Source organism: Wyeomyia smithii, chromosome 2 (genome assembly GCF_029784165.1).
Source record: "Wyeomyia smithii strain HCP4-BCI-WySm-NY-G18 chromosome 2, ASM2978416v1, whole genome shotgun sequence".
NCBI classification, from domain to species: domain Eukaryota; kingdom Metazoa; phylum Arthropoda; class Insecta; order Diptera; family Culicidae; genus Wyeomyia; species Wyeomyia smithii.
The window spans coordinates 62,177,695-62,203,904 of record NC_073695.1 but is presented as its reverse complement, the minus strand read 5'-3'; the positions used below and the strand labels follow the sequence as shown (position 1 = coordinate 62,203,904).

Genomic DNA, 26,210 nt, shown 5'->3' with positions numbered 1-26,210 from the left:
GCACATACGTAGGGCCCAATCGGTCCGTTGGCTAGCTGAGGGGTCTCCTGTGTCGAAACTCTCGCTTTCATGCGGAGATAGGTAGATACGGGGGTGCTGGATGCCGGTTCCACTCGCGGGTAGCACCACATTTCGGGTATATCATCGCGGTGGTTCCCCGGCCGTGAAGCGATTTCAATGCGCTCTGTATTTAATTCATTTTCATTCACAACTAACCAAATTGAGTGTGACGGAGTACATGTGCATTCACTGGATGTGCAGGGGAAGGGAAGAAGTTGCGAGTGTTGCCACCCATCGATGCTCGCCGGACGCCACGCATGGTCCAAAATAATTTCCCGAAACTGTACCGAGCACGGCTGACTATTGCCGTTTCCGGTCCGAACCCGACTGAGTGACGATGATATAATACATGAGTAATAATATTGTTTTAAATTTTCATCGTTCGGGTGAATGAATTGGAGATTGGGGATACAGCAGTCAATGCGTCTGCACTAACCGGACACTCCGGTGTGTATTGCATTGGCATTTTTGGCTGATTCTGATTGAGACTGCACAAGCGGTCACTCCTCAGGGAGAACGCGGGTGGCCACTGCGGGGAGTTCATTCACAGTTTCAGACCATCAATTGCAGCTGCCACGAAGGGGACCAACAGGTCTGCTGATCGGGTAGACAGTTTGCACCGTCCACCGGCAGACAGCCGACTCGAAAAGGTTCGATGCATGCGATTTAAAAATGCATGTTATATAATATTATTCTATATTTATTCGCGCTTTTGCCGATTGCATATGCGTGTCGTGTCGGGGAATGTTTGCCAAAGTTGTACGATGCAGATCAGCTGATTGACTGAAGTGGTTTGTTGTATCTGATCGGGAGATATTCGAGAGTGTGTTGCATTCCACGCAAATGTCATACCGCTGCCAGACTGGTTCCAACATTGTAGGCCCGCAGAGTATCGTTTTTCTTTTCGCTTGAAAAATTATAAGCGCTCGTACGCAGACGGTCGAACCTTAATTGGTACCGTCCCATCCTGCCGCCCCGGCAAGGGTTCCGCCCAGGCCCATTATTCTTGATTGCTTTTGCTCGCTCAGGGTCCTTCGCCGATCAATCGGTTCAAGGTCTTCGCCAATCAAGTCCGTGCTTGTATTCTGGCGTTGCGCAGACAGAGTTGCTGGTTTGTGGACCAGACTGCGGATGGTTGGTTGGCTGAAATCCCCGCAGGCGAAGCAAGATTGTTGTTATTGTGTTCAGTGCAGATGCAGGCGGTTCCCGACACAAAATGCTGCTTCGGATGCCGTAGCAGGGAGCCTGGGGTTTTCTTCTGATGTGTGTCGATGGCTAGAACTTTATCAGAGTAGCAAAGTTCGATATTATCACTAATTGAACCGACGTCAAGCATTAAATTAGCTGCCCCTGTCAGTTAGTACGGTTGAACAACAACTAATCACTTCACAACTTTTCCGACTAACGAAATAATAAAATAATAAAAAAAACTACACATATACTTACGAAACAGAGAGCCAAGAGGAGGAAAAACAAAATGCCATTTCGAAGCTCCGCACAATGAGAGCATGCTGTTATTATCATTTCGCATGCTTTCATTTTGCCGGTATGAATAATGACTCATCCGTTCGTTGTAATTTAATTAAAACTCCAGACCAAACGAGCGAAACACGAACTGCTCGCTGGCTGGAGAATACATTGTTACACAAATTGGAGCCGTCGAACAGTGAAGGCTAGGGCGCACAAAGGTTGGACAAAATCCAAGATGCTTTCAAAACGCCGCTAAAAAATTATTAATGAATACTGTGAAATGCTGATGCGCTAGCGCCATTGCGATATTGAACGTAAAACATCTTCGAGATTCAATGGTTTTAAATAATCTTTATGAGCAATTTAATGAAAAAATTAGCGACCGTTTTAATCGGCTATTTTAGTTCTAGCTGAAACTTTGGCCAGATGTTTCTGTGGACTAAGGAGGCTATTTTGAACTATTAGTATTTTATTCGAATCACGACTAATGTTTGAAAAAAGTTTCAGTAAAGAGTTATTGAATATTTCAAATATTTTTAGAGCCAGAATGGTTTGGCTCTAGAAATATTTTTATCATTAATAGGCACTCGGCTCAGTAAGATTGGTTTATGTCAGCCCAAGTTTTTTTTGTGCTAACGAGAAAACTAACTTTCGATTTTTATAATGAATACAAATATTGAAGTTTTTGAAATTTATTGAAAGATTTTGTTCTAGTAGGTGAAAATTACCAAAATACATGACCTAGTAGTGTTCAAAGTGCTTTCAGAAATCAAAATCTCGTCATCAAGCCTGTAGAAAATATTGCTCAATGTATCAGAAGCTGAGAAAACTTTGAGAAACAATCAGACCATCATTTTTGTCCAGCCTCCGGCCACTGTGCTTCGGTCGGTCTTTTCTCGTTGGCGGTGATGGCGGTGTTGTTATTTGCTGCTGCTAGAGTCAGTGAACGAAAAGAATAACAATCGCATTCGTTCCGTTCAGTTAACGATGGTTGTTGTGAGCAGCCTGGCCAAGTAGGATGGATCATGATTCAAAAAGTGCGTCTTTGGCCTGAACAGCTGGCTCCAACTGTCCCGTCGTCCAAAGGTGCTGTTGCACTTTCCCGATCTCGACAGTTTCCTCACAGGCAAGGATTACAAACATATTATGTAAGCCGTCAGCTAACTTTGCCGAAAAAAAAAAACAGGAATAGTCTCTGTTCAGCCATGACAAATGTTTGCTGCACTCAAACACATGCAAGTTTCACTTCATCGTACTTTTTCCCATTGGTCCATAACGATGCTGGTGACGACGACGACGACGACTTTTGGTCGTGGGAAAAAGTACACGATGCACGAGAACTCGCTGGTCGGTTTGTCCTGTCACGAGATTCCATAACAACCGGTTGTTGCTGGTTCGGTAAGTCAGGCACAGAGAGTGGGAGAACTCATGGTTGACGCTGATGGTCGTATGACCACTTTCCAGTTCCTCCCCCCCCCTCCTCGGTTGGTTTCGAGAAACGATGCTACGGCGATTCGCCATTCGCCCACTTCTTGCCGGTTGCCGCTTGGAATGCAACGACTAAAATGAAAGAGAAAGTTTCCTCCCTTGTCGGTGGTTGGTCACCCAGCCGAGGAGGCTTCCTCGGCGACGCAAATCCAGTTCCGCAAGTATTTCTACAAAAAGGAGGAACTGGAGATTTGGACACGATGTGCAACAGTTGGTTATGGAACACAGCTCAGCTGTACCAGAAACATTTATTATTCTTTGAAGAAGCTAAAAAAACGTCCTCTTGCAAACGCTTTGTGCACTGGCTTGCAGCAGTAGGAATCAAGTAGGACACAACAATGTAGGTAGCTCGCGACTATTGCTACCGACCTTTCGCTACGTAGTTTAATCCCCAGCGGATCAGCACGAAGCGGAAACAAGGTTAATCGCAAAATTGCGCCGCGGCGGGACAGCGACTACCAGATATCGTTTTTCAGACACAACCGGCGGGGCAACCAACCCACCAGACATACATATTTATTTTTAAAGTCCGCACGACATACAGCGAAAAATAAATAAATGCATTTTCGGTCGGAGAGCGAAGTTTGGCCGCTCGGTCGCTCTGTGGAGGATTGCACAATGTTCCAATGTCCGGGCCGGGAGTGCAGTGGTGTTATGCTAGGTCGAAAAACCAACGACGACGACGATGGATGAGGGGAAGGCAATCATATCTAGGTCAAACGATAATAAACGATTTTTTGTTTCGTTCGACTTCCTGAAATCTCCTCCTGCACTAGACTTATCGCGACTAGTGAACCGAACCGAAATGACGGTGATTCGGTTGCGGCCACGGTTACTGTTTATGTTGCGTACAGCGCAATTATGCTCGTGTGGACAGTGCGAAGTATGTACACGCAATAATAGTACGGCGGAGAAAAAAACACAGTGTATGTGACGGTTGTACTAATGGGGTTAAATTATGGTGACAAACGTGGGAAAATGTTGGACTGCTGAAATGAATGATCAGAGTTGGGTTCTAGCTGACTGTAGAGCGAAATACTTTGTTTTTGAGCCAAAGAAATAAATAATATAAATGTACTGCTCTGATTCATTCTGTTGTTAGATTTAGTTAGAATTGCTGGACAAATCTTGTGTCTGGCGTACTTTTATTTGAGAGGTTCTACTTCAACCAATATCAAAACCAAACTCGATTCTACGCTGAAAGATTCTAGTCCTAAGAGCCGGTTTCTACAAAGGACGACGGAATGAGGTCACAATTATTTGTCGCTCTCAATTCAAAGACATTTGTTTCATTTTCGAGCACTTTGTAAGTCAAATGAAAACTACTCGAACTTTCTTGCTTTGGTTTTGACAGCTGAAGCTGAAAAGAAAAGAAATGATTGTCAATCGAAACAAGAGATTAACAGCATTACTCGCACCTGACGATTCTCAATTTAAAACAACAATGAGCGCTGACGGAAACAGGGGCTTCCATGTAACGAAGGACGCCAAAACCAATTTACAACCTAAAACGGCTACGGGGTGCCAGTGATCAACAGCAAAAATATCTCCGAAATATTGATCAGAACTTGCGTGACGTATTTATTTGATGCTATTGCCGTTCCAACTGCGTCTTGCGGTGTGAGAAAACTATCATCAAATGACGTGATGCGGTGCTAATTCCATATGACATGCTGGGTATCTCTGTCAATTGAGACAGTCATCAGTTTCATTTAAAATGAAGCGATGAACACCAGACGGAAAAGAAACTTGTAATCAAATCTGTTTGATAGCGAAAATGTTTATCGTGATTCGACTACAGTAGCCGTAAGGAATCAAATGAAAATGGAATTGTTCGAATCGAACTGACTGCAGGAAATTTTCAGTTTCACTGTTTTGTTTTGAAATTGGTGAAAGTACACAACTAAGTGGTTTGTCAAAAGAAGTGGTGGGCGATTTTAACATATCACAACGGCAAACAAACCGCTTTGACAGCTTTCGGTTGTGGGAAAATGTCTGATTTTATGCCAAATAATTGTCATTTGCGGGAAGTGTTATATTTGTCATTTCATACAAAGAAAACTGCGACTGAAGCGAACCGAGAGTAGTACAAAATTTACGGATATGCTGCTTCAAATGAAACAACGTGCCGTGATTGGTTCCGTCGCATTGAAAACGATAATTTCAATATTGACAGCTATCAAGGTTAAAAAGCCTTCAGCAGGAAGGTAAAAAGCCTTCGAAGACGCTGAGCTAGAGGAATTGCTCGATAAGGATCCTTACTCAATGCAGGAACAGCTTGCTTCGGTTTTAGGAGTTACCCACGAAACAAAAAAAAGACGGGATTTTCTACTCGCATCGTCATGAAAAATGGATTCATTTTACAGCAACCCAAAATAAAGTCATGGGGACTGCCCAGTCATGCTTCTACAGCGCTCGAGCGAACGTGTCTTCCAGGCTATGCTGTGTACTTGGAGGGACCAGGTTGGTGTTATTCATTATGAGCTGTTGTAACCGAACTAAACTAGTTAGTACTGCGCGAAAAATGGTCACAATACGAGCAAAGACACGAAAAAATGATTTTACTGCACGACAACGCTCGGCTTCTTACTGTCAAAGTAGTTTTTTGTTTCGTTCGCACATAGTCTGCCTATACATCAATTATACTCATACGAAACTTTAGGTAAATACTAGTTATATGCGGGGGATGCGTAGCGCGTAAAAAAATCCGCGTAAATTAAAAACACCCGGCGTAAAAATGCATAAATTCCAAAATCCGCGTAAAAAACCGCGTAAATTACAAAATCAGGTCCATGGTTCTGTCTCATAGCTAAAGCGAGATTTTTATGTTTTGACCTGTTCTAGCAAAGAATGCGGCCCCCTCCCCGTGAAAGGGGGAGGATCATGTGAGATAATTTTTTGTTGAACACTAAAGTCGCCTTTTACGCGGGGATATATTCCGCGTAAAAAAAACCGCGTAAATTTCGGAATCCGCGTAAAAAAAAACAGCGTAAATTCCGGAATCCGCGTAAAAAAAACCGCGAAAATTCCGGAAGCCGCGTAAAAAACCAGCGTTAATTCTGCATTCCGAGTGAAAGGAAACGGAAATCCGCGCAAAAAAAAAACTACCGCATAAATTCCGGAATCCGCGAAAAAAAACCACGTAAATTCCGGAATCCGCGTAAATTCCGAAATTCGCGTAAAAAAGCCGCGTAAAAAACCCGTGTTAAAAAACCGCGTAAAAAGCGACCTTAGTGTATCTTTGAGTTTTGCTTACACTTTGATATTACATTAAACAGACTTTAAATAAGTTAATTTTACGTCGAGATAATCTGATCAGAAATTCTACTCATACGAAAATTAGAAAAACGCACTTGTTATTCCATTAGAATGAGGAAATTGTGGAAGAATTGACATGTTGCTGACATTTTACGTGGATCAGACAGCTACCAATCGATTTCTGAGACTTTTTTCCTCAATATAAGACATAATTTGACTACTCTACTCAGATATTAGCAGATCCATTACTGCTGCACATACTAAATATTATTTTGCTTTGTGATATATGATAAAACCATGCCAAAACTGTTTTCGTATAATTTTTTTAAAAGATGTACTCAAAAAGCCATTACGTGGACAAACTTTTAGAATTTTATCGAAAAAACATCGAAAAATTCTGATTTCTCAAAAATTTAAAATGGCGTCACTCTCAAAACTCAAGGAAATATGTTTTTGCATTAAAATACATTAAAAATCATACATAGAAACCAAGGCAACAAAATTGTTGCACTGTTTAATAGAAAATTACCTTGGATACGGAACTTTCAAGAAACAAAAGATTTATAGATTATCCTGCAGAAATATTGCAGACAGGGTTGCCAGATCTCGATTGCTACTGAAGACTCACGCTGCTCGCAACATATTTTTTCAGATGAAAAATAATTTACGTTGAAGGCTGTTTTGGACAAGCAGCTTGTGTATAGAGCATGCCTTCATGATATTCCAGCCGATAAAAGAGAAGTGAAACGTCTTCAGAATGCCAACAGAGGAAAGTTGTTACCGCTATTCATCGATAGGGGTGTGAAAATAAAGAAAAAATACTATCTACAACACGTCATTGAAGACCATTTGCTGCTTTGTGCTTAGGAATTATGTGGAGAAGAAAGTTTCTGCTTTGAACAAGATTCAGAGCTAGCGCATACGGCATTGGTTGCTCAGAAATGATGCAACGAATTTTCACCATGTTTTATCAGCCCTTTGGAATGGCCTATACCCTTTTTCGATTTGAATGCATTGGACTTCAGCATTTGGGGGTACATGCTAGGAGAGTTAAAGTAAAACACATGACTTTGGGCACTTTTAAGAACTATTTGGTGAAAAACTGGGATGAAATGCCGATCGAAGTCGTGCGTGCGACTTGTGATAATTTTGAGAAGCGTTTGCGGGCCGTAATCAAATGCAAAAGGCGGACGATTTCAATTGAACTGATTCAACCAATTGTTACTTTACTACTCTACTATGATAATAAAAAAGGATCAGAGAAGAAATATTCATGTTCCAATTTTATGTCATAAATGAAGTGTATCACTTTATCGGTGTCACCCTGTATTTCACACGCGTGAAAAACGCAAATTGTCGAAATTTCCTTTCGCTTGGAACAGTAAATAAGGTCAATCCAACGAAATCGAAGGTTGTGGATGCTGGATGACATCTTTTTCACTTAGGCTTTTTTCCACACATGCACACAGTAATGAAAATATAACCGCTGATGAAAAGTCGACTTCTCTGAGCGTTTATATTTTGACAGCTCCGTTCAATTTTCACTACGCTCGAAGTGTAAACTCGTAGGTTTCACTTCACATGAACTGTAAATTAGGTGATGGTGAAATACTCGTGTGGTTCATAACCAAATTTTTGACGAAAATTCACGCTTTTTTACTTGCCAAATTTTTCACTTCGCTTAGAACTGTAAACTATGCTAAAATGCCGTGAACACATATCAAAGTACCCTTTTTGTACGTTGGTACGTGCAGGAAAGGTTATCGGATTTCCGTCGCGTGCCCAAAACTCATAAACCACACAGGCCACCGCGTGTATCTCTTCCTATCGAAGCAACCACAAATCACCATCATCCACGCGGTACCGCTGCGCAGTCGTCTCCTGTTTCGCAGCAAGCGTTTCTGCAAAACCCAATCAAGAAAGTAGGAAAAATTTGCAATTTAAATAGTTTTCTCCTCTCTCCGACCCCTCGTCTAGAGGCAGCTAGCGTTTAATACGAACGTACGGATTGCTCTTTAGCCGTTTTCTTTCGTTACGCCTCCACCCTCATCCGTCCAACCTTCCCGGGCTGCTCCACCGTTTAGTGCACGATGCAATTGCAGTTTCCACTTATCGGCTGATTTTCATCATTTTCTTCGGCTCGAATAACAACAAACTATGACTCTACCTATGTACCCTACGTTCACATATGTACAAGAAGAACAGCAGCGGACAGGAAGGCTGGATTTCGCGTGACTAACACATCCCGCGTGGAACGGCAAGATCATCGCATCCCTGCGCCCCGCCTGAACCAAGAAGCAACCATCATCCGAACCCCGTGCCACACCTAGCACGGCCCCTGCTGTTGCATCTTGCAGTAAATGGCAATGCACTTTTCGCTGAGCTACAGTTGTTGGGGAACAGGTTTTTCTAGCTCGCTCTGGCGGCAAGTTATTTAGAACGAACGGTACTTTTACTCTACGACGCGTCTCCTCCGTTGTCGTCGTCGCCGTCGCCGTTGTTGTCGAAAGTAGGCTGAGAAATGTTTGCGCCACACTCCACGATCTGGCTTTGAAGATTTCCGTCAATAGGATAGAAAAGGGGAAATCGCTGGAACGGAGTGAAAACTCGCAGGTTACTGTGTCACCGTTGGATTTGTTAGTGTGTTGATTGTACTCTCGTTGCTATTCACCGGAAGGAAATTCCCTGCAAATTCGTTCTCAGTAAACGCTGACTTTGGTTAGTCGACGTCGGCTGTGGAGAGCGAAGGATTTTCACTTTCAGCTGCAAATTTCTGTTACGACGCCGCCACATGCCACATTCAGAACCTAGGAATACTTTTCCTTTCAATGAGTCCTCGCATTTGTCCTACATACGTACGTACGTACGTACGTACGTATGTACGTACGGAATACAGGAAAAACTGTTGCGTTCGGAATTCTTCTTTTCCCATCAGAGACAACATGACATTCTCTCTGGTGGTTGTGGCAGTCGGCGGCAGAAGGAAAAAAAAGCTACAACTACTTTTCCGGTTTTAGTTTTCATTACCATTCTCGGAAGACGCGAAGGTTCCGTTTAGCATCGGGAATTTTGCCATTGCCGGCGGGTTTACTTTGGTGGGAGCCTGTTTTCGTGCTGTGGATGGCATAACTTCGGGCTTGGACATTAACACAGAGAGCACAACTATTGTTTCCAGTCGAGAGTCAAGAACTGATTGCACAGTGGGACGATTGGAAACCGCCTGCTGATAAAAGGCTGTTAGTCCGGAAAACTTCGAGTCAAAAAAAAAGAGAAAACATAGTGACCTCCACTTGCTTAATTATTCGATTTGCAAATAAAATTTCTATTCACTGGGAACATTTAAATGTATATATTCTGTGTGTTCTTAAATAGCACAGCACGGATGCAAACGAAAGTTTGGTTCTTATTTCGGAACCAGTATGCATCAGACTGTAGACTAAGTTTACACTGGCGGAAGTAAAAAAAGGCAACAATAGCGACCAAGCAGTAGCATGTTGTGTTTATTTACTTTCCACTTCTGAATGGTTGAAAGGTGTATCCGGTTCCAATTAGGCGAATGTCAAAAGTCGAGTGAACTCGTTTTCGGCGGCAATCGTGAATGTGCCATTAGCCAAGTCAACAGGTTGCCCGTTAGTTTGGGTGTAATTCAATTAGTACTCGGAATAATCCAATTACGGTCGGTTCCCTCCCAAGATGTTTCCGTATCGTCCGAGTATAGCAGCAAAAGGGGAAAGACAACGGTTTAGGCAAAGTGAAAAACAACATCCACCCAAGAGACTGCCTTCCGCGATGCTCGGTTCGCTCAGGTCGGTATCATACATCATCCGATCACGAAAGCCAGATTAAGTCATAAAGACTCAAGTTGATTGCCACCTGTTGGCACGTGCTGCGGTAGGCGCCGCTGCTTTTTCGAGCACAACCGTATCTTCAAACATCTGTCGTTTGCTTCCAAACGACGACCTTCAGGCCCTGAGCCGCGCTTTTTCCTCAAGATCCGAAATTCATTCACAAAAAAAGTTACCTCTTTCTCAAACAGCGAAGCCCGGCAGCAGCCGAAGGAACGGGAACCGAACGAAAGACGGCTCCGCAATCCATAGCAATCCAGTAGAGAGATGGCGTCGTTTGCGTTTTTATGCGTTGTTACTCATCCATACGACGACGATGGTGCTGATGATGATGATGACGGCGATGGAGCCAAGCAGACTGTAAGGCGGCACACGACGGCGCTAAAAACACCCTCCCTGTCTTCCGACCGCATCGTGTGTTGCCGGTATCATCATATCATCATGCTGTCTTACGCTGCTGGCAAACAAACAACGGCGGAGGCGTTATAAGGAACGACGACGATGACGACGAGCATGAATCAATTGCTGACCTCCAACGAACCGTCCAACCGTCCAAGCCGCAGTCGACCAGAAGGCGTGCGCCACTTGCTGCGGAACATAAACGTTCACACGGGCGATCGTCCTCGCCGTCTTCTTCAACCACAAACGAAATCACCGCCGTACGGTGGAGGTCCGTCATATAGCGGCGCACAGCACGCGCCACCAGGCCAAATCAGAACGACGAATCTTTGCCGCTGTTAGCTTGGGAGGAACAGAACGAGAAGGCCAGGTCTCAATGGTGGAATCTTCCCAACACGCGGCATCACTTCTCGCAAACAGTGAATATAAAACACGATATTTGATATCGGGGTTTCCCTCCAGCAGAGTCAGATGTGGAATCATCAGCTGCCGTCAGAGCCGATTTGTGGTGAAGAAGAACGGTACGCTATCTCCGTAGGCGAACGGTTTGATTCTCATCCAGTCCAGAGCACTTCTCCGGTGCCACAGCCAACATGGAAAAAGTGAAAAAGGTACGACTTGCCTCGTTGAAATTGGACAAAAAGTGTGGCTTGGTCTCCCCCTACCTCTCGGTCTATCTATCTCCGATGTGTGGTTCAACAGGTAGTCTGTCTACTGCTGTTCAAGATCGGCTTTGGACCGAAGGATTGACCGGAGCAAAGGAAGAAATGTATGCAAGTTTGAAATTATGATGCTCGATGCTGGCTACCCAGCCGGCAGTGGACGACGACGGGGAATTCACATGCATGTTTGATGACTCCTTCCAGAGGTTGGTCCAACTGTCTCCCGAGATTGGGATTGACTACGGATGTTCTGGTTTGTAAATTGTCATGACGCGCAGCTTGTGATTTTTTTTTCTTAACAAGTGTGGTGTTTATCTGAACGAAATTTGACTATTGAATCGAGTTTAAAACGAGAACTATTAGAACCCAAGAAACAACGTCAGCGAAATATACTAACTAATCAATATAACCCTAGTTTCGACGCAAGCTTTTTACCTCTTCAAAAAAAAAACAAGGTACCGAACGTCAAACTAACCTCATTTTTTCCAATCGTTCCCACCGCTTGTTCGCTAATGGAATAAATAAATATAGATTTTCTGTCCGTTGATTTTGTCGATTCGGCACTCACGTTGAAGTGCGGTAGAATGAATCGAAGCACAGAAACAATTTGACATTCCTGCTTTGCATAATGGTTCTACCTCTCGGTATTTCAATCTTAATGCAAACACAATTGGGCAGTGCCCTCATTACGAGTATGGCCTCATTGCTGGGCCCGTGTACAACAGAGATGATTGATTTTAAGTATTTATTTATATTATGAGCTTGTATATATCCCAAAAACAAATGTCAAATGGAATATTTCTCTTCCAGTTTCATTGTGACAATGACTCATGCGTGGGAAATAACGAAACGCAAATTAACATTTGTAGTGTTTTCGACAGTTGACGTTTCAGATGTAAACAAACAATGATAACGACGCTGACTCAATATTTTTTTGTTCTTGTTCAACTAACAAAATGAATTCAAAGTTGAGTTGTTTAGTGATACCATCGATACCATACGATCGGTTGGGAAATGTTAAAACTTAGAATATTCATTGTACTACAGGGGAAGAATTTGAAAATAAACGCGAAAAAGTTATCAGACGTTGCTGAGTGACTGCGTCCTTTAAGAACAAAACGAATGAAGACATGGTGTAACGTCAAATGTCAAAAGCAGAATCGGCCATATTGGAAAAAATGCCAGAGACTAAGTTTGTTTATAAACAACTAGTGCATAAAAATTATGGCATCTCATAATATATCATTTGGATAAATTTAAGTTATAAATCTGGCAATGCTACATACCTTGCTACCAATATTTATTCATTTAAGAAACATTTTTCAACTTAAAACAACTGAATTTGCGGTATTCATTTGCAGGTAAGGATATGTCAACAAACACGAAAAGGTTATTTGCTGTTGCATAGTGATGCTTCGTCTCCAGCCCTCCAAAGTGAAAAATTGCCTACCCCGCGCCTAATTTTTGGTCAAACCGTTACACCATGTTCTGCTCATCAGCTATGATTATCGAACTGTTACATTACATTCTAAATATCATCTTCTACCGACGAAATTTTCTTTTCTGCTGAAAGGGATGTACTTCATTGAAAGGTTATGACTTTCGGTATTATTCTTAGGCGACATCCATAAATCCATATGTGTAACGAAACGTAACGCCAACACCTACACCCGATAAAAATTACGTAACGCTGTAGAAAAAATTACTTGACAAAAATGCTCGTTTTTGGAAAGTCTCTCCAAAGTTTTTGTGTTACGTAACGCTGATCTTACCTCCCCCTCCCCTATGTAACAAATCGTAACGCCCAAGGATAAATGAGCGTTACTCTACTGAATTATTCATTCAATAAGTTGATTTCTAAAAATTTCATTTTAAAAGATAAAATTTAAATCGTCGACATAATTGTTTCTGCCGCCCCTGAGTAGGGAAGGGCGTAAAACCATCATAAGAGCATTGTATTTGCTCAATTATTTCTCGAGTTATGTAGAAATTTGTGCTTTTGTTTGTATGGAAGCTCCCCCCCCCTTTCGGGGGAGGGAGATAAATCGAACCATCATAGACACATTTCTCGTATTTAAAAACTCTCACATGTCAAATTTGGCTCTGAATACTTGATTAACTCTCGAGTTATGCAGAAATTGGCGAATAATTTGTATTTCAGCCCAAGAGGAGGAGGAGTGTCGAACGACTATAAAAACACTTTTTGCCCCGAAAACCTCCACATGCCAAATTCAATTTGCTTGATTAGTTCTCGAGTTATGCAGAAATTTGTGTTTCATTTGTATAGGAGCCGTCGTCCCCGCCAGATGAGGGAGGGGTCTCGAACTATCATAATCACCTTTCCCTGCACCCCATCTCACGCTGGTCAATTCAGTAATATTCAAGTCTATAATGATCAGACAGACAGTTAGATATAGGGGGGTTGGGGGCATAATGAGCACACGGGGCGGAATGGGCACCCCTCTTTTATGCGAAACTTCGCATTTTTTAATACAACATGGTATGTGGAACTCTTCCATAGTTACTACAGTATCTCTTTATGAAGAACAAAAGTGTCGTCTGTTTAAAATATTAAAATACACTGTTCGTTCGCTAACTGGGCTGAGGGCCTAGCCCAGTTAACGAATGTCGCTCGCTAACTGGGCTGACATTTCAAATGTCGTCAAATATCGAGGGGGATTTCGATGTAATGGCGCTAGGCAAAACTCTCAGCGAAAATTTGAAAATGTTTTAAACAAATACACTAAGAATCCTGACTGATGAACAGAAAATGAGAAAAAATAAATTATTAGCCTTGCGTGTGCTTTATATGCACTTACCGGTGCCTGGAAACATATTCTTTTCATAAAACATTTATTTGACCTGGAAAGGAATAGATAAACATCTAGTGGATCGCATGTGTGATGACAACCAAAATCCATTGAAATGAAAAAATTAATCTCAATTCACTATTCATATGCCCCTATCTCGTTTTGACAGCATTTGATTTTTGACGTCCATCTGCTTTTTAACTGGGCTATAGCCCAGTTAGCGAACGCCCAGTTAAAAAGCAGCCCAGTTAAACAGCACCCAGTTAGCGAACAGTTACTTTATATTGAAAAAACCAACTTGGTTCCCGGAAGTTGGAAAAATTATTGTTTTTGCGCACTACAAAATAAGCTTCTACGGTCATTTATATGGCTCAATCAAGTATGTAGACACATCAATATGACATATGGGTCGTACCCCAAATTTCACCATCATTGAAGTTTTGAATTCAAGCTATTATTAGTATTAAAATCTCATGTTAACTGTAACTAATTCGATAGGGGCGAAATGGTCACCTTTAGGTGGGGTGAAATGAGCACACCTTGTCACATAAACTTCCTTCATCTCAGTAGACTTGTGAGTTTGTCTGTTTCCATAGTCAGTGTTTGTTTACAGTGATGGTGCGAACATATATTAGGAAATCTTCGAGATCGAATCGGTCAGAAAAAGGGACTGCAGGCAGAATTGGCCACCATAACGCGTGACGGGACATTCACGAAACAAGCCGCCAAGAATCACGGCATCCCGCGACAAACGTTGACCCATTAGTTGTACTTATACACAGTTTTAAGATATGTTCTATAAGAATGCTCATTATACCCCGTGGGTGCTCATTATGTCCCAGTGGGGTGCTCATTGTGCCCAACACATCGACTGATTGCTAGTTTTTGATGCATGAATCTAATTTGTGTTTTTCACCATTATACGATAAACTTTTCAATTTGTGAATAGTGTACCTTTAATTATAGACAGTTAATTCAAGTTTTGCACTGAAGACAGCTTAAATTTTTTGTCGTTTTCCATGCTTAAATCAGCAACCAAGTTAGGGTGCTCATTATGAATTTAATTTTTATATGTTCATATAGATAGATTATTGCCCGAACAATTTCGGCTAAGGAGTTGTAATCAGAATTCATTTTCGCAGTTATATAGTATTATTTAATATCACTACCACTTTTTTAAGCTCATTCAGATGTTTCAGAGTTGCTTACTGTTTTGTCTCTCGGTTATACATGAAAAATGAACTTGAAATATTGATCATAATATGGTGTGAATCTGAGAAAGTGAATAAGTAGTTGAAAACATTGAGTTTAAAAATTTCAACACAGTTAGCAAGCGTTTTTTACATGTTTTCGGTTAAGAAACTATATACCTATTATATTGTATATTTGAATTAAAATTATCATAACGTCGCTGATAAACTTCTAGTGTTTTTTCGTTGTTCTCGCAACACTGCAACCATCTCAGCAGCCACAGCATCAGTCGTGTTTACAAAAACAAATTCATTGAAATCATTCACGCAGTTCGAGCGGGGGCCTAGTGTGGTTGGTAACGTCTCCGTCAACCACGCTCGACGCCTGGGTTCGAATCCCACCGCCGACATAGGTGTCGATGGTTGTGAGGTGGCGTGATCCACTCACAACCAACCCAACTGGTCTAGATTCAATCCTAGCCGACACCGGGAGATTTTCTGAGGCGAAAAATCTCTGGGATCACGCCTTCCATCGCATGAGGAAGTAAAGCCGTTGGCGCCGGTCCGTTAATAAACGGGTCGTGAGTTAGGGTCCTGGGTGTGGAGTCGCCTCCCTGGGCGTCGGTGATTGGCCACAACAGTGGCGGAACTAGACCGACGGAAAATAAACGAGAATAAAAAAAAAAAAAAAATTCACGCAGTTCATGTTGTGTGAACACGCAGTTGTTCCGTAGACTTGTAAAGTCGTAAGTAAGTTCGGAAGTCGGAAGTCCGTGTTTTGAACTATAATTCAGTGCTGGCGCCACAATATGTGTATAGTACAGTTCCCAGCAGTTCAAGCATAAGTGGAAACTTTTTAGAAAATATGAAAAATATGGTTTTTGTAGCATATTATAAGCAGTAAATAGATCGTTGCAAGATGATTCGTTTAAGGGGCCATCCACATACCACGTGGACAGATTTTTAACGATTTTGACCCCCCCTCCCCCTCCGTGGACTGCCCATATAAATTCTAAAAAAATTGTATGGACCGTGGACATTAGCCAACCCCCCCCCCCCCCAAAGCTGTCCACGTGGTATGTGGATGGCCCCTAACAATGTGTGCACCTTATTTGAGTTTCCTCCTAGTACAAAAAGTTTCAGATTGCAGCGCACAGACGTACCTACTTTGGAACAGGTCACTATCATAATGAGGATAAGTCGCAATCCTAGTGAGAACAAACAAATCTCCAAAATTTGTGCCTCAAATCCAACACCTTGTGAACTTGCTCGCGAAATTATCAAAAAAGTGAAAAGGGTCGCTCCGGGTTATGATCTATTTAAGCTAGTATAGGGTAAAGGACTATTCCCACTGCTTCCGTTCCGGGGCCGGGCCGGATCCGGGCCGTGTCCCTGTCCCATCCGGGACTTTAATGCATTCACACTGCGCCGTGTACGAACCGTGCCTGCGCCGCGCTCTGGATGAGAAATGTTGATGTGTGTATGTGAAAGAACGTCTTTCTCTTTTTTTCATACCGCAGCTCACTCCGCGCGAAATATGTTACTACAACATACACGCATCCATCCGAGTGCCTTCCGTGCACTCTCCGGCCAACACAAAGTATCGTCGGCAACGATAGTTTTTCTCTCGCACGGCGGCAGCACGACGGCAACTCAGCGCTGCCCCGGTCTGGGCACGGCGCGTCGGTGTGAATGCGTTCATAAGAACGCATGCAATCAATCTCAAACGAGCCCAGACGACACGCGGAACAGCCACGGCCCGGTCCCGGAACGGAAGCAGTGGGAATAGCCCTTAACGGGGGTACTTTGGCTCACCCGTGAACATTTTACGCATTTTATCTGATAAATTCAATAAATATTAGACACCAATGTGTGCATCATCGAAATAACATACCTAAGAAGCATACTACACTATAGTTTTCGGCAAAACACTAACTTCAGGTAGCATTATTTTGGATTTAATTCATATATATTCAAAATCATGCTAGAGTCAACATACAGTCGAAAGGAAGTGGTAATATTCGCATATACATATCAAGATGGCTAGACAAAATAATTTTTTTAAATTTTTTTTTATCAATATATAGTGGTTAATTTGTGAGTTCGAAATCCAATTTGTGGTTAAGTGGTTTCCAAGAAATTTTCAAAAAACTGAGTCAAGCCATCTTGAAACATGATTTTGCTTCAAATGAATCGGACAACGAAGATATATACATCAATCAAAAGCTCTTAATTTGTGGTTTGTGGTACTGTCTTGAAATTTGGTAGTTACCGAACATTATTAAAACTGAGTGAAAACAGTGATTTACGCCGCCAATTGATGAAAGTCCATAAAAAAACTATAACTTCATCTCAGCATGTAACTTATCTCCAATACACTTTTCATTCAAGGAATCAACCCTGACAGAAAAACAAAAAAAAAAATAAAAAATCAAAGAAATCAACAAGTTGCGTAGCTCTTGATTCCCTCCCAGAGTTATATGACTGTATCGGAGATCTCTGAGTACAACATTCTTCTCAGGAATTCCCAACGTAACGACTAATTTTCACTTTCATTCAGTACTTTTCTCCCCTCATTCAGCACCTCGGTTGATGTACGCAAACAAAAAAAAAGAAGAAATAAAACACTCACAACTGTCGTCGGGCTCCTGTCTCGGAGCTGAGCCACCAGCAACCAGGTCGCTTCAACGTTATCTGATTCCCATCATAACAACTAAATATATACATTATTGTGTTCCTGAAACGAACGGTTTCAGGGGAGGCTTGAGCGGGCAGAGGGAGGTCACTAAAGTTTTCCCCACCGGAGCAGAAACGCGACGTTCATTCAGAATCAGGTTTAAACCTTTTTATCGTACTTTAGTCGTAGCCGGTATTCTTTAACAGTGCTCCGCACCGTTCTTTCCAAGTTCTCTCAAATCTTTGGCAATTCAAAATTCATGGCCATGCTCGTAATCCATTGAACGGAACTCTTTCCAATCTCGCTGCTACTGCAGTGCGGATGCGAGGCGACAGGGAAGCAACAGTAAGCTGATTCGGCCTAGCCCACTTCCTTCAACCCGCGAAGGGAGCAGCTTTTGATAGGAAGTCGTAGGATCCGTGCAACGGGAGCGGATGGATCTTCGAGACTATCATGCCGTTCATCGCATTTGCCTTCCTTTCGGAAAAGCGTCTGGATGTGGAGCTAGAAAGGCACTTTATGGCAGCTAGGCAGAAAAGGAATCGGCATGGGAATGGGAAACCGGACGCTGTTCTCGTCCTTGTCGTCGTTAGAAGGATGTATCCTTCGTTAGACTCTTATCCTTACGGTTCTTACCCGGCGTAGCATGCCTTTGCAGTGTAGTACTTTACGGATACGGTTTTATGTGCTCTTTTTTATAGACATACCAACCAAGCCAGCCAGCCAGGAAAAGCGATCCTACTGCAAAACTGTGTCTGTTTGTCTGTTGTAAGGACTTTATTTTCCTACGGAACTGGAAGCAGCAACCGCTTCCCCTCCGTCTTTACCCCAGATGCTGTGCGGTAGCCGGCATCGTCGTCTGCGGTTTGACTTTGATTCCGATACTTTTTATACTTTCTCTTTTCCACCTACATCCAGCGGAGCTACTGCTACTGGCGATAGTCGCCAAGCCCCAAGCCGTGGAGTTCCCCAGACGTTAAGCTCAGACGATGATGACGACGACGACGACGACTAACGGTTGACATTGGCAGTGGCTGTAACCGCACACATACAGCAAGCCATCGGAATGGGTTGCCTATGCTACGATCATATGTTTTGACGTGGGCCCCCAAGTTTTGTTGAGGCAGATCCTGGCCTGTTTCCTTTAACGAGCGGCTCTGGGCTGAGTGTAAAAACGGTGAACGACCGGTTGGTGTAGACAAGCCGGCGGCTGTTACCGTTTAAGCCGATAGACCCGAACAAAAAAAATAAATAAAAAATAAACTCGTGTTCGAACTTTATGTGCCAAGGCCATTTTCACCAACGATTTTTGTCGGTTGTGTTATCGGAGTTTTCGAGTCTTCACTTTGGGCTTAATTGGAAAACTTTTGCTCTTACTTATCGACGGCAGAGTTTAAAGAGATTGGTGTAATGCTATAAAAACAAAAATTGGTAATAGAATTTCTTCTTACCCCACTACCGCGTGCTCTACCGCGGCCACGTTTTCCAGGCACAGGTTGTCCGTTCGCGTCGTACGTCACGACCTAGAGGGGGGAAAAACAATTGAAGAAGAAACGGTCGACGAAACCGCAGCACATCAGAGATATTGTTCAAGTGTATTTTGCTTACAACTAACAACTGCTACTTGCACTTACAGTACTACACTAGCATGATACTTCTATGGCACTATTTCTACACACAACTAAGATACTGGACGGGAAAACTACTTCCAATGCAAGTCAACGGTAGGAATTCATTTCCAAATTCCGCAAATTTATCGTCCTAATGTATGTTTTATCCATTCAAATACCCTTCGTGTTGCCTTTTAGCTGCTTTCCATTAAAGAAAGTACATAAAAACAGTTTCAGAGGCATTTTTGGATGATTGAACTTTCATAATTGCATTACCGTGGAGACACTTTCGTTACAGGTCAGTAACATCAATTTCGAAAGGTTTCTAGACAAGTATGATTACTCGGTGCAACATTGTTTGGCCCTGGCTTCTGTCGTATGACTTTTTATGGGGTTTCACGTGAAAATAAATATCCTCTGGCCCTGTTTACCAAAACGATTATTAAATTTAAGGCGATCACAATTTAAACAAAATCCTCTTCTCTTCTACTCAAGTTGTTGATTTTTTGAATAAGATCCAACTAACGAGAGGTGAAATTAATCAATCAAGAGCAGTACAATGACGCATCAGACCAAGTGAAAAACTATTTTAGTCTGTCATAAAATGCACACAAACCAATTGAGAAATAACAGTTCATTTTTGTAGCACAGGGTGGTTTCAATAGGTTTTGCCATTTATGATTGAATAAATCGCAATTTTGCTCTGATCAAAATTGGTGGAAAAGTGAAAAAATAAAAAAAGAACGTTGCATCATCGGTTTCCATATTTGAACAAACAATTTTAATTGTAAGAAGTTTGTTTTTATACCAGAGAAATCTAGAGATATTTACTTTTATGTGAATTTTCATCAAAAGTTGGGGTACAGAAATAAACTGAAATTAGGAACCTAGGAAATTAGCACCTTCGGAATAATTGTAAAAAATAAACTTTAGCCCCATTCGATTCGATTTCCCAGATTATCTCATAAGAACAGTTTAAGGTGTATCCTGACTTGCTGCTATAACTTTTTATAATTTGTCAACCTTAAAAAAACAATTGTTGAACATAACTAAACAACATATTTTTTACGAAATGTTGCTGAATTTGAATTGTGAGACATGGATGTTAGATATAATTTTGGCAACTTGCATAAAATTCAACTTTAATTTTTTTTAATTCCTAAAAGTTCTATAAATGTTTTAACCTCATCAAGTTGGGAAAATCTTTACAAGAATTTTATATTTAATTATTTATTTATTTGTGGTAGTTAAAAGTTCATGAAACCTTTTAATTGGCATTGACTTAACATGCTTCGCCTCTGAAGAAGGTTTCAAATAGAAAAATAGAATGGAAGTGTTACATATGACGAGTACGATTTCTGACGTAATATTAACAGATTTCAAATGATGATAAACTTACGAAAACGATTTTTTGAGGCCGAATAGCATATTTTACAAACGATAAAATCGACTTTTCTTAAAATTTCACTGGTGTGTTATTCTCGGAAAATTTTCTTCCTTGGAAAAGTGCTAAATTGATTTTTGATTGATTTTGTGGCACTGCTGATTTGAGTAGTGCCACAAAATCAATCAACAATAATTGGGAGTAATATTACAAACTGCAGTTTTCATTACTTTGGAACACTTCCACAAAAAATAAACTGTTTTTGGTATAGGACCAAGACGTTGGGGGTTGAGACACTTGTGCGATTCAGTAAATCTTTTAAGACTTTTGCGCGATTATTAGCTCTAAAGGTACACGGAAAAGCTGGATGGTGCGAAACCAGTACAAAATCGTGCGTTTTTAGCGCAATTGTTGATGTGGTTTGGAACCAGTACAATGATTGCGTGTTGAGCATAACGCAATTAATGCTCTAGCGTTTTTTCAATGTATTTGTCATCTCCAAACAACTACACCTAAACAGTTTCAGCTGGTATCAAGCAGCATTGCAAAGCGAGCGAGAAGCAAAACCTTTCTCCTCCTCTCTGCTTGAGAACGAGACATATGCTACGCTTCTCAAGTCTTTTGCACACACGCTTTCCCCTGAGTAGCAGCAAGCACGCATCGACAGTATGAGTGAGACTAACAACACTGGCATCTAGTATGTACAGCACGGGTGTTTCGCTCATTTCGTAAAGCGACGAGACATCGTCTTGCGCGTCGCAACCCAAACCGAAAAAGAAGCGAAAGAGCAACCTGCAAATTATATGTGACGTATCTAGTCTCGTCGCACGTACATGGAAAATCTACGAGCAAGAGAGAAAGAGCAGTCACTAATACACTCGATGTGAGAAATAAAGTGTAGGTATATGATACATATTCTGATTTCAATCTATGTCAATGTATTCGCAGTACAACTGTTGCGTTATGCGTTTCACACATTTATTGTGCAATTTCTGTGCAACATTTGTGCGAATCGGGAAGACACAATGATTGTACAAGACTTCAACTTTTGCGTGTAATGAACAATTTACTTTATTACATCAATGTGTTCAATCGACAAAATTATGCAATTTGACTTTTGTTCCTTGTTACTATACATTCAACGCACTGTGCGTCGCTTGCTAAGCCTGCTGCGCTGAAACCAGCCGTTGCTCTGCTTGCTGCGGGTGTAGCCAGTTTCCAGTAAACATTTTACTGCAGTGATTGGTAATACCATGAAAACTAAACTTCTGCAAGCTGGTTTTTATACGTGACTACTGAGAGTTATACTTCTGGTGGGCACTTCGTGGTACACTTCAAGGAACAAAGGAGCAACAACAACAAAAGAAATCTTTCATTCTCCCGTTTCACTCCATTGTCGATTTTTTGGATTGCCACCCCGCTAAAGCCAGACGAAAATCTACTTCAAAATCATGACGATATAAAACGAAGGACGTGATCAAAAGCAAAATATTTTCGAAAGATTGATTGGAACATACGTGACGTATTTATTGGATGCCATTGCCGTTCTAACTGGGGCTTGCCGTATTAGAAAACTATCATCAATTGACGCGATGGCTAATTACAATTGACACGCTCAAGGAAAGGAAAGAATCTCTCTCCATCAGTTTAAACAGTCATCAGTTTCATTTAAAATGATCGGATGAACACCAGACGGGGAAAAACCCGTGATCAAATCTGTTTGACAGCGAAACAGTAGCCGAAAAGAATCAACTGAAAATTAAACTGTTCGAATCGAAATGACTGCGCGAAATCTTCAGTTTCATTGTAATGGTTTGAAAATTTGAAGTCTCAGTGGCGTTTTTGATAGAGTAATTGGGTTGTTTAGCTATACACGGATTTCTGATTTTAATATACCAGCTAAAAGAGTGTAATTTTCTAAGCAAAACGTGATTTTTAAAAAAATTTCTATCATTGTCCTTCGATTTTTAATTGAAGAATAAAAGTCGCTTCAAATCGCTGCAATGATAGTTGGTAAATGGGCTAACTGTCATTGTAGCGATCTCTAGCAGATTTCGAGCAGTTCTAATTCGTGATTTAAAAATTGAAGGACGATAAAATTTTTTTGAAAATCACGTTTTGCTACAGCTCTTTCAGATGATATAAAGCAAAGCCTTGGTGTTACATTTCGTATCGGAATTCGACCTTCTGTTTTACTATACACAGACTTCGCAATTGCGGGGCTAGCGCTACGATTCTATTGACACTAACAGTCTCTCCCGAGCCGGGACTCGAACATACGACGACTGGCTTGTTAGGCCAGCACCGTACCTCGAGACCAGTTGGAATGATATAAAAAACTGATATAGCTAAACAACCCAATTGATAGAAAAAAGAAAGAGTAAATAACGGAGGCCATTGATTCTTATGACGTGAATTTTGCATCAGAAGAATAGATTAAGTTATAGAGCATCTACTGAACAGAGCCCTTTTAATGTACCTACTTCAGAACTTCATATAAAAAGCATTCTTAATTACTTACATTAGATGTTCAAATAATTACAGAAAAAAAAATTAAAGGCGTTTGATTTTTTTTCGTAACCATTCGCAACGAAATGTAGAGATTACATTTAACAAAAAATTAGAAAAAAAATCCTGGTACACCTCAATCCACGGAGCGACTTTCCTCCATTCGAATGAACTCGATTTACGTTGGCAAAAAAATAAAACTAATTTCACAAATCCTTGATTGTCTTTGATAACGGGGCGATAAACCATCTATCAAAGGCAACAAAAAATATATAAATCCACAAATTTGCATTTCTCATTACCCCACTCTTGCAGCGGCGGCGGCAGCCGCTTCGGTGTTAAGGGGTAATATCTACCAAATGCTCAAAAAAACAAGACTTTTTTCATGAATTTTTTAACAGGACAGGACAGAAAAGAAAAAATATTTTTATTGCTATTTTTGTTGCGGCTGTGAAGCGATTGCCGTGAACCGCTTTTTTTTTAAAGTTGTTCCGCGGCAAGCAGTAGAAGTCATGCCCAACTCCACCGATAACCAAAATAATTTTTTTTTTCATTATCTACATAAGTGTCGCTAGTGAAGTACACATGATTATATTTTTAGAATTTTTCTTCGCAAAATGGTTTGAAAAAAAAATTCTGTTTCGACAAAAAAAAAATCGACTTTGATTGTTTATAACTTTATAAACTTGTCACTCATATTTAAGTACTTTTGAGTATAACTCACAATTAAAAAGTAACAAAAAACTTAAACAAAGAACGTAAACATGAGAACGGCTGATCGACTAAACAAATGGAAATTGTGAGGAAACACGTCCTGTAGAGACGCTGTAACGGTTGAAACTTGATGCAGCGACCTCTATACTACGAATTTGAAACACGATATCGATCATAAGCAACTTCTACTAGTTTACAAAGCCTCGAAAATAAAAACAAAAACGAGCACCGCCAAAATAAACGAAAAATGTTTTTTTGGAGCATGAAATTTGTTCGGTAAAAATTGATTTAAACGAATTTCGAGTTTAGATCAGTACTTGTGCGATGTAGATTTTGATTCTAGGAAAGTTTTAGCATGATTTAAGCAAATAAAAAAAAATGACAAGAAAAAACAAAATTTGGTAGATATAACCTCTTAAAGCAATTTGCACCAACCAGCTCATGAAGCCTTCAGTCGCTTACGCTCACGCTGTTTGTGCGGTGGATTGCAAACATCCTCTAGATTTGATGGCCAATAAGGACGACTATAAATTCGCGTTCTACTCTCATGTTTATATTGATTTTTTATTTTATTTATCTTCCATTTTTTCCCTCCCGGTTCAATCTGTGTCCCGTGTTCTGTCAGGATTCTACATTTAATTTTGTCCCCACCCAATCATCGTCGTCCGTATCCTTGGCGTGCAAGGTACGTGAGACGCACCGCAGTCCGATTGCTTTATTGGATGAACGGGGGACATACATGCATAAGCCAGGACACCGCCATCAAAGATGGTGGCCGTAAAATCGGTCTGCGGAACGACGTGATGGCGTTGGGATGGCGAATGTTTATGAAGCAATTTTCAATTCCACTCCGTGGGCGATGGACCCGCCAAATCACTTTCGGCTCGAGCTGGACGGAAGAGGATACGTCGTACGTGGCTTGGCTGGATCGTTAAATTTACAATGGCGTTTCGTGTAAATAAAAAAAAAAAAGAAACAAACGAAAACATTGCGACTAGCGAGGAAATACGCACCACTGTCACGTCGTAATTTTTGGCTTGACACCAGCAATCGTGCCTGTGCCTGCTTTTATTTTGCTCTTGTTTTCACTTAGATGGCAGCACGCATCCCCAACGCAATAATTGTGCGAATGAAGCGAGACCCGACGGCCATCTTGTTTTCGGAATGTGATAGATTCGCGTTTCGCGAAATAGTTGCCCACTTGTTCTGCTTAAAAGTGGGAAGGGTAATAGTTGGATGTCAAAAATGCAACGACCTCTCTATAGATTTTTATCGACTCGCAGAGCTCGTAAACCTATAAGGAATAAAAGTTGCCAAAAAACGTGCTTTTCTCCGCAAATTTCGTCGATTCGCCCGGTGTCGCTGCCGTGACAGAACGAAAAAATACGGGCCGCGACGGCATTTCAAAGCAACCGCCTGATAAGATTGGATCCCGCCTCGGACGGAACTGACGTGAATGCGCCACCCGTGCTACCAATTCGGAAAGGGCGGAAATTTATCTTATGAGATTGCACATTTTCCCTCGCATGCACAGGACTGGTTTCGTTGATTCCGGGTCCAACCCGGAAAGGAGCCCACGGTGCTCGGGATCGACCGACGACGGCAGGGTGATAGAGCTAAAACGGGTTTCCGGCCTCACCCAGCAATCTTCGTTCATTGTAAATATTAAATCAAGATTAATTTATATGCTAAATAAATTTAATTTATCTCAATGCGGGAATGAGCGGAGGAAAAGAGAATACCGATAAAAAACGGCATTAATATCAGCGAAAGCAAAGAAAACATTGCAGCGATTAAACCCAAAACCGACGGGCACATGATGACATCCAAGTCGGCGTGGACTCTGGGTCACACCGTCATGCGTTCCCAGGGTTAAGTTAACAGACGTAGGCGAAGAAGTTGCCGGCAGACTTGGGAGTGATAAGGACGAACTATTTACAATCTCGGCTGTCGATTACGAACTGACTTGCAACAAGGCGCTGCAGCCCGCAGTTGGTTGCAAGTTCGCTCGACTGGGTCGGCTTAGTGTTTAGCTCAAGGAGGAGAGCCGACGGGTTTGCGATAATGGGATTATGTTGCTTCAAGTTGAAGTTTTCGTAAATTATGCGACTGGAAGGGATTCGGAATACACGTAG

The 26,210-nt window shown here is 41.5% G+C and overlaps 1 protein-coding gene across 4 annotated transcripts in view; it reads right to left on the bottom strand.

The window, feature by feature from the left end:
- The window catches only part of LOC129725958 (methylcytosine dioxygenase TET), a 296,289-nt gene that overhangs the window by 167,979 nt on the left and 102,100 nt on the right, over positions 1 to 26,210 (bottom strand). For 3 of the 4 annotated variants that reach the window (XM_055682423.1, XM_055682425.1, XM_055682424.1), the window contains exon 5: positions 19,311 to 19,382. The exons of the other annotated variant lie outside the window; for it this stretch is intronic. In XM_055682423.1, coding sequence (XP_055538398.1) covers positions 19,311 to 19,382 — 72 coding nt within the window. The remainder of the gene's footprint in view (positions 1 to 19,310; positions 19,383 to 26,210) is intronic. 4 annotated transcript variants of the gene reach the window in all.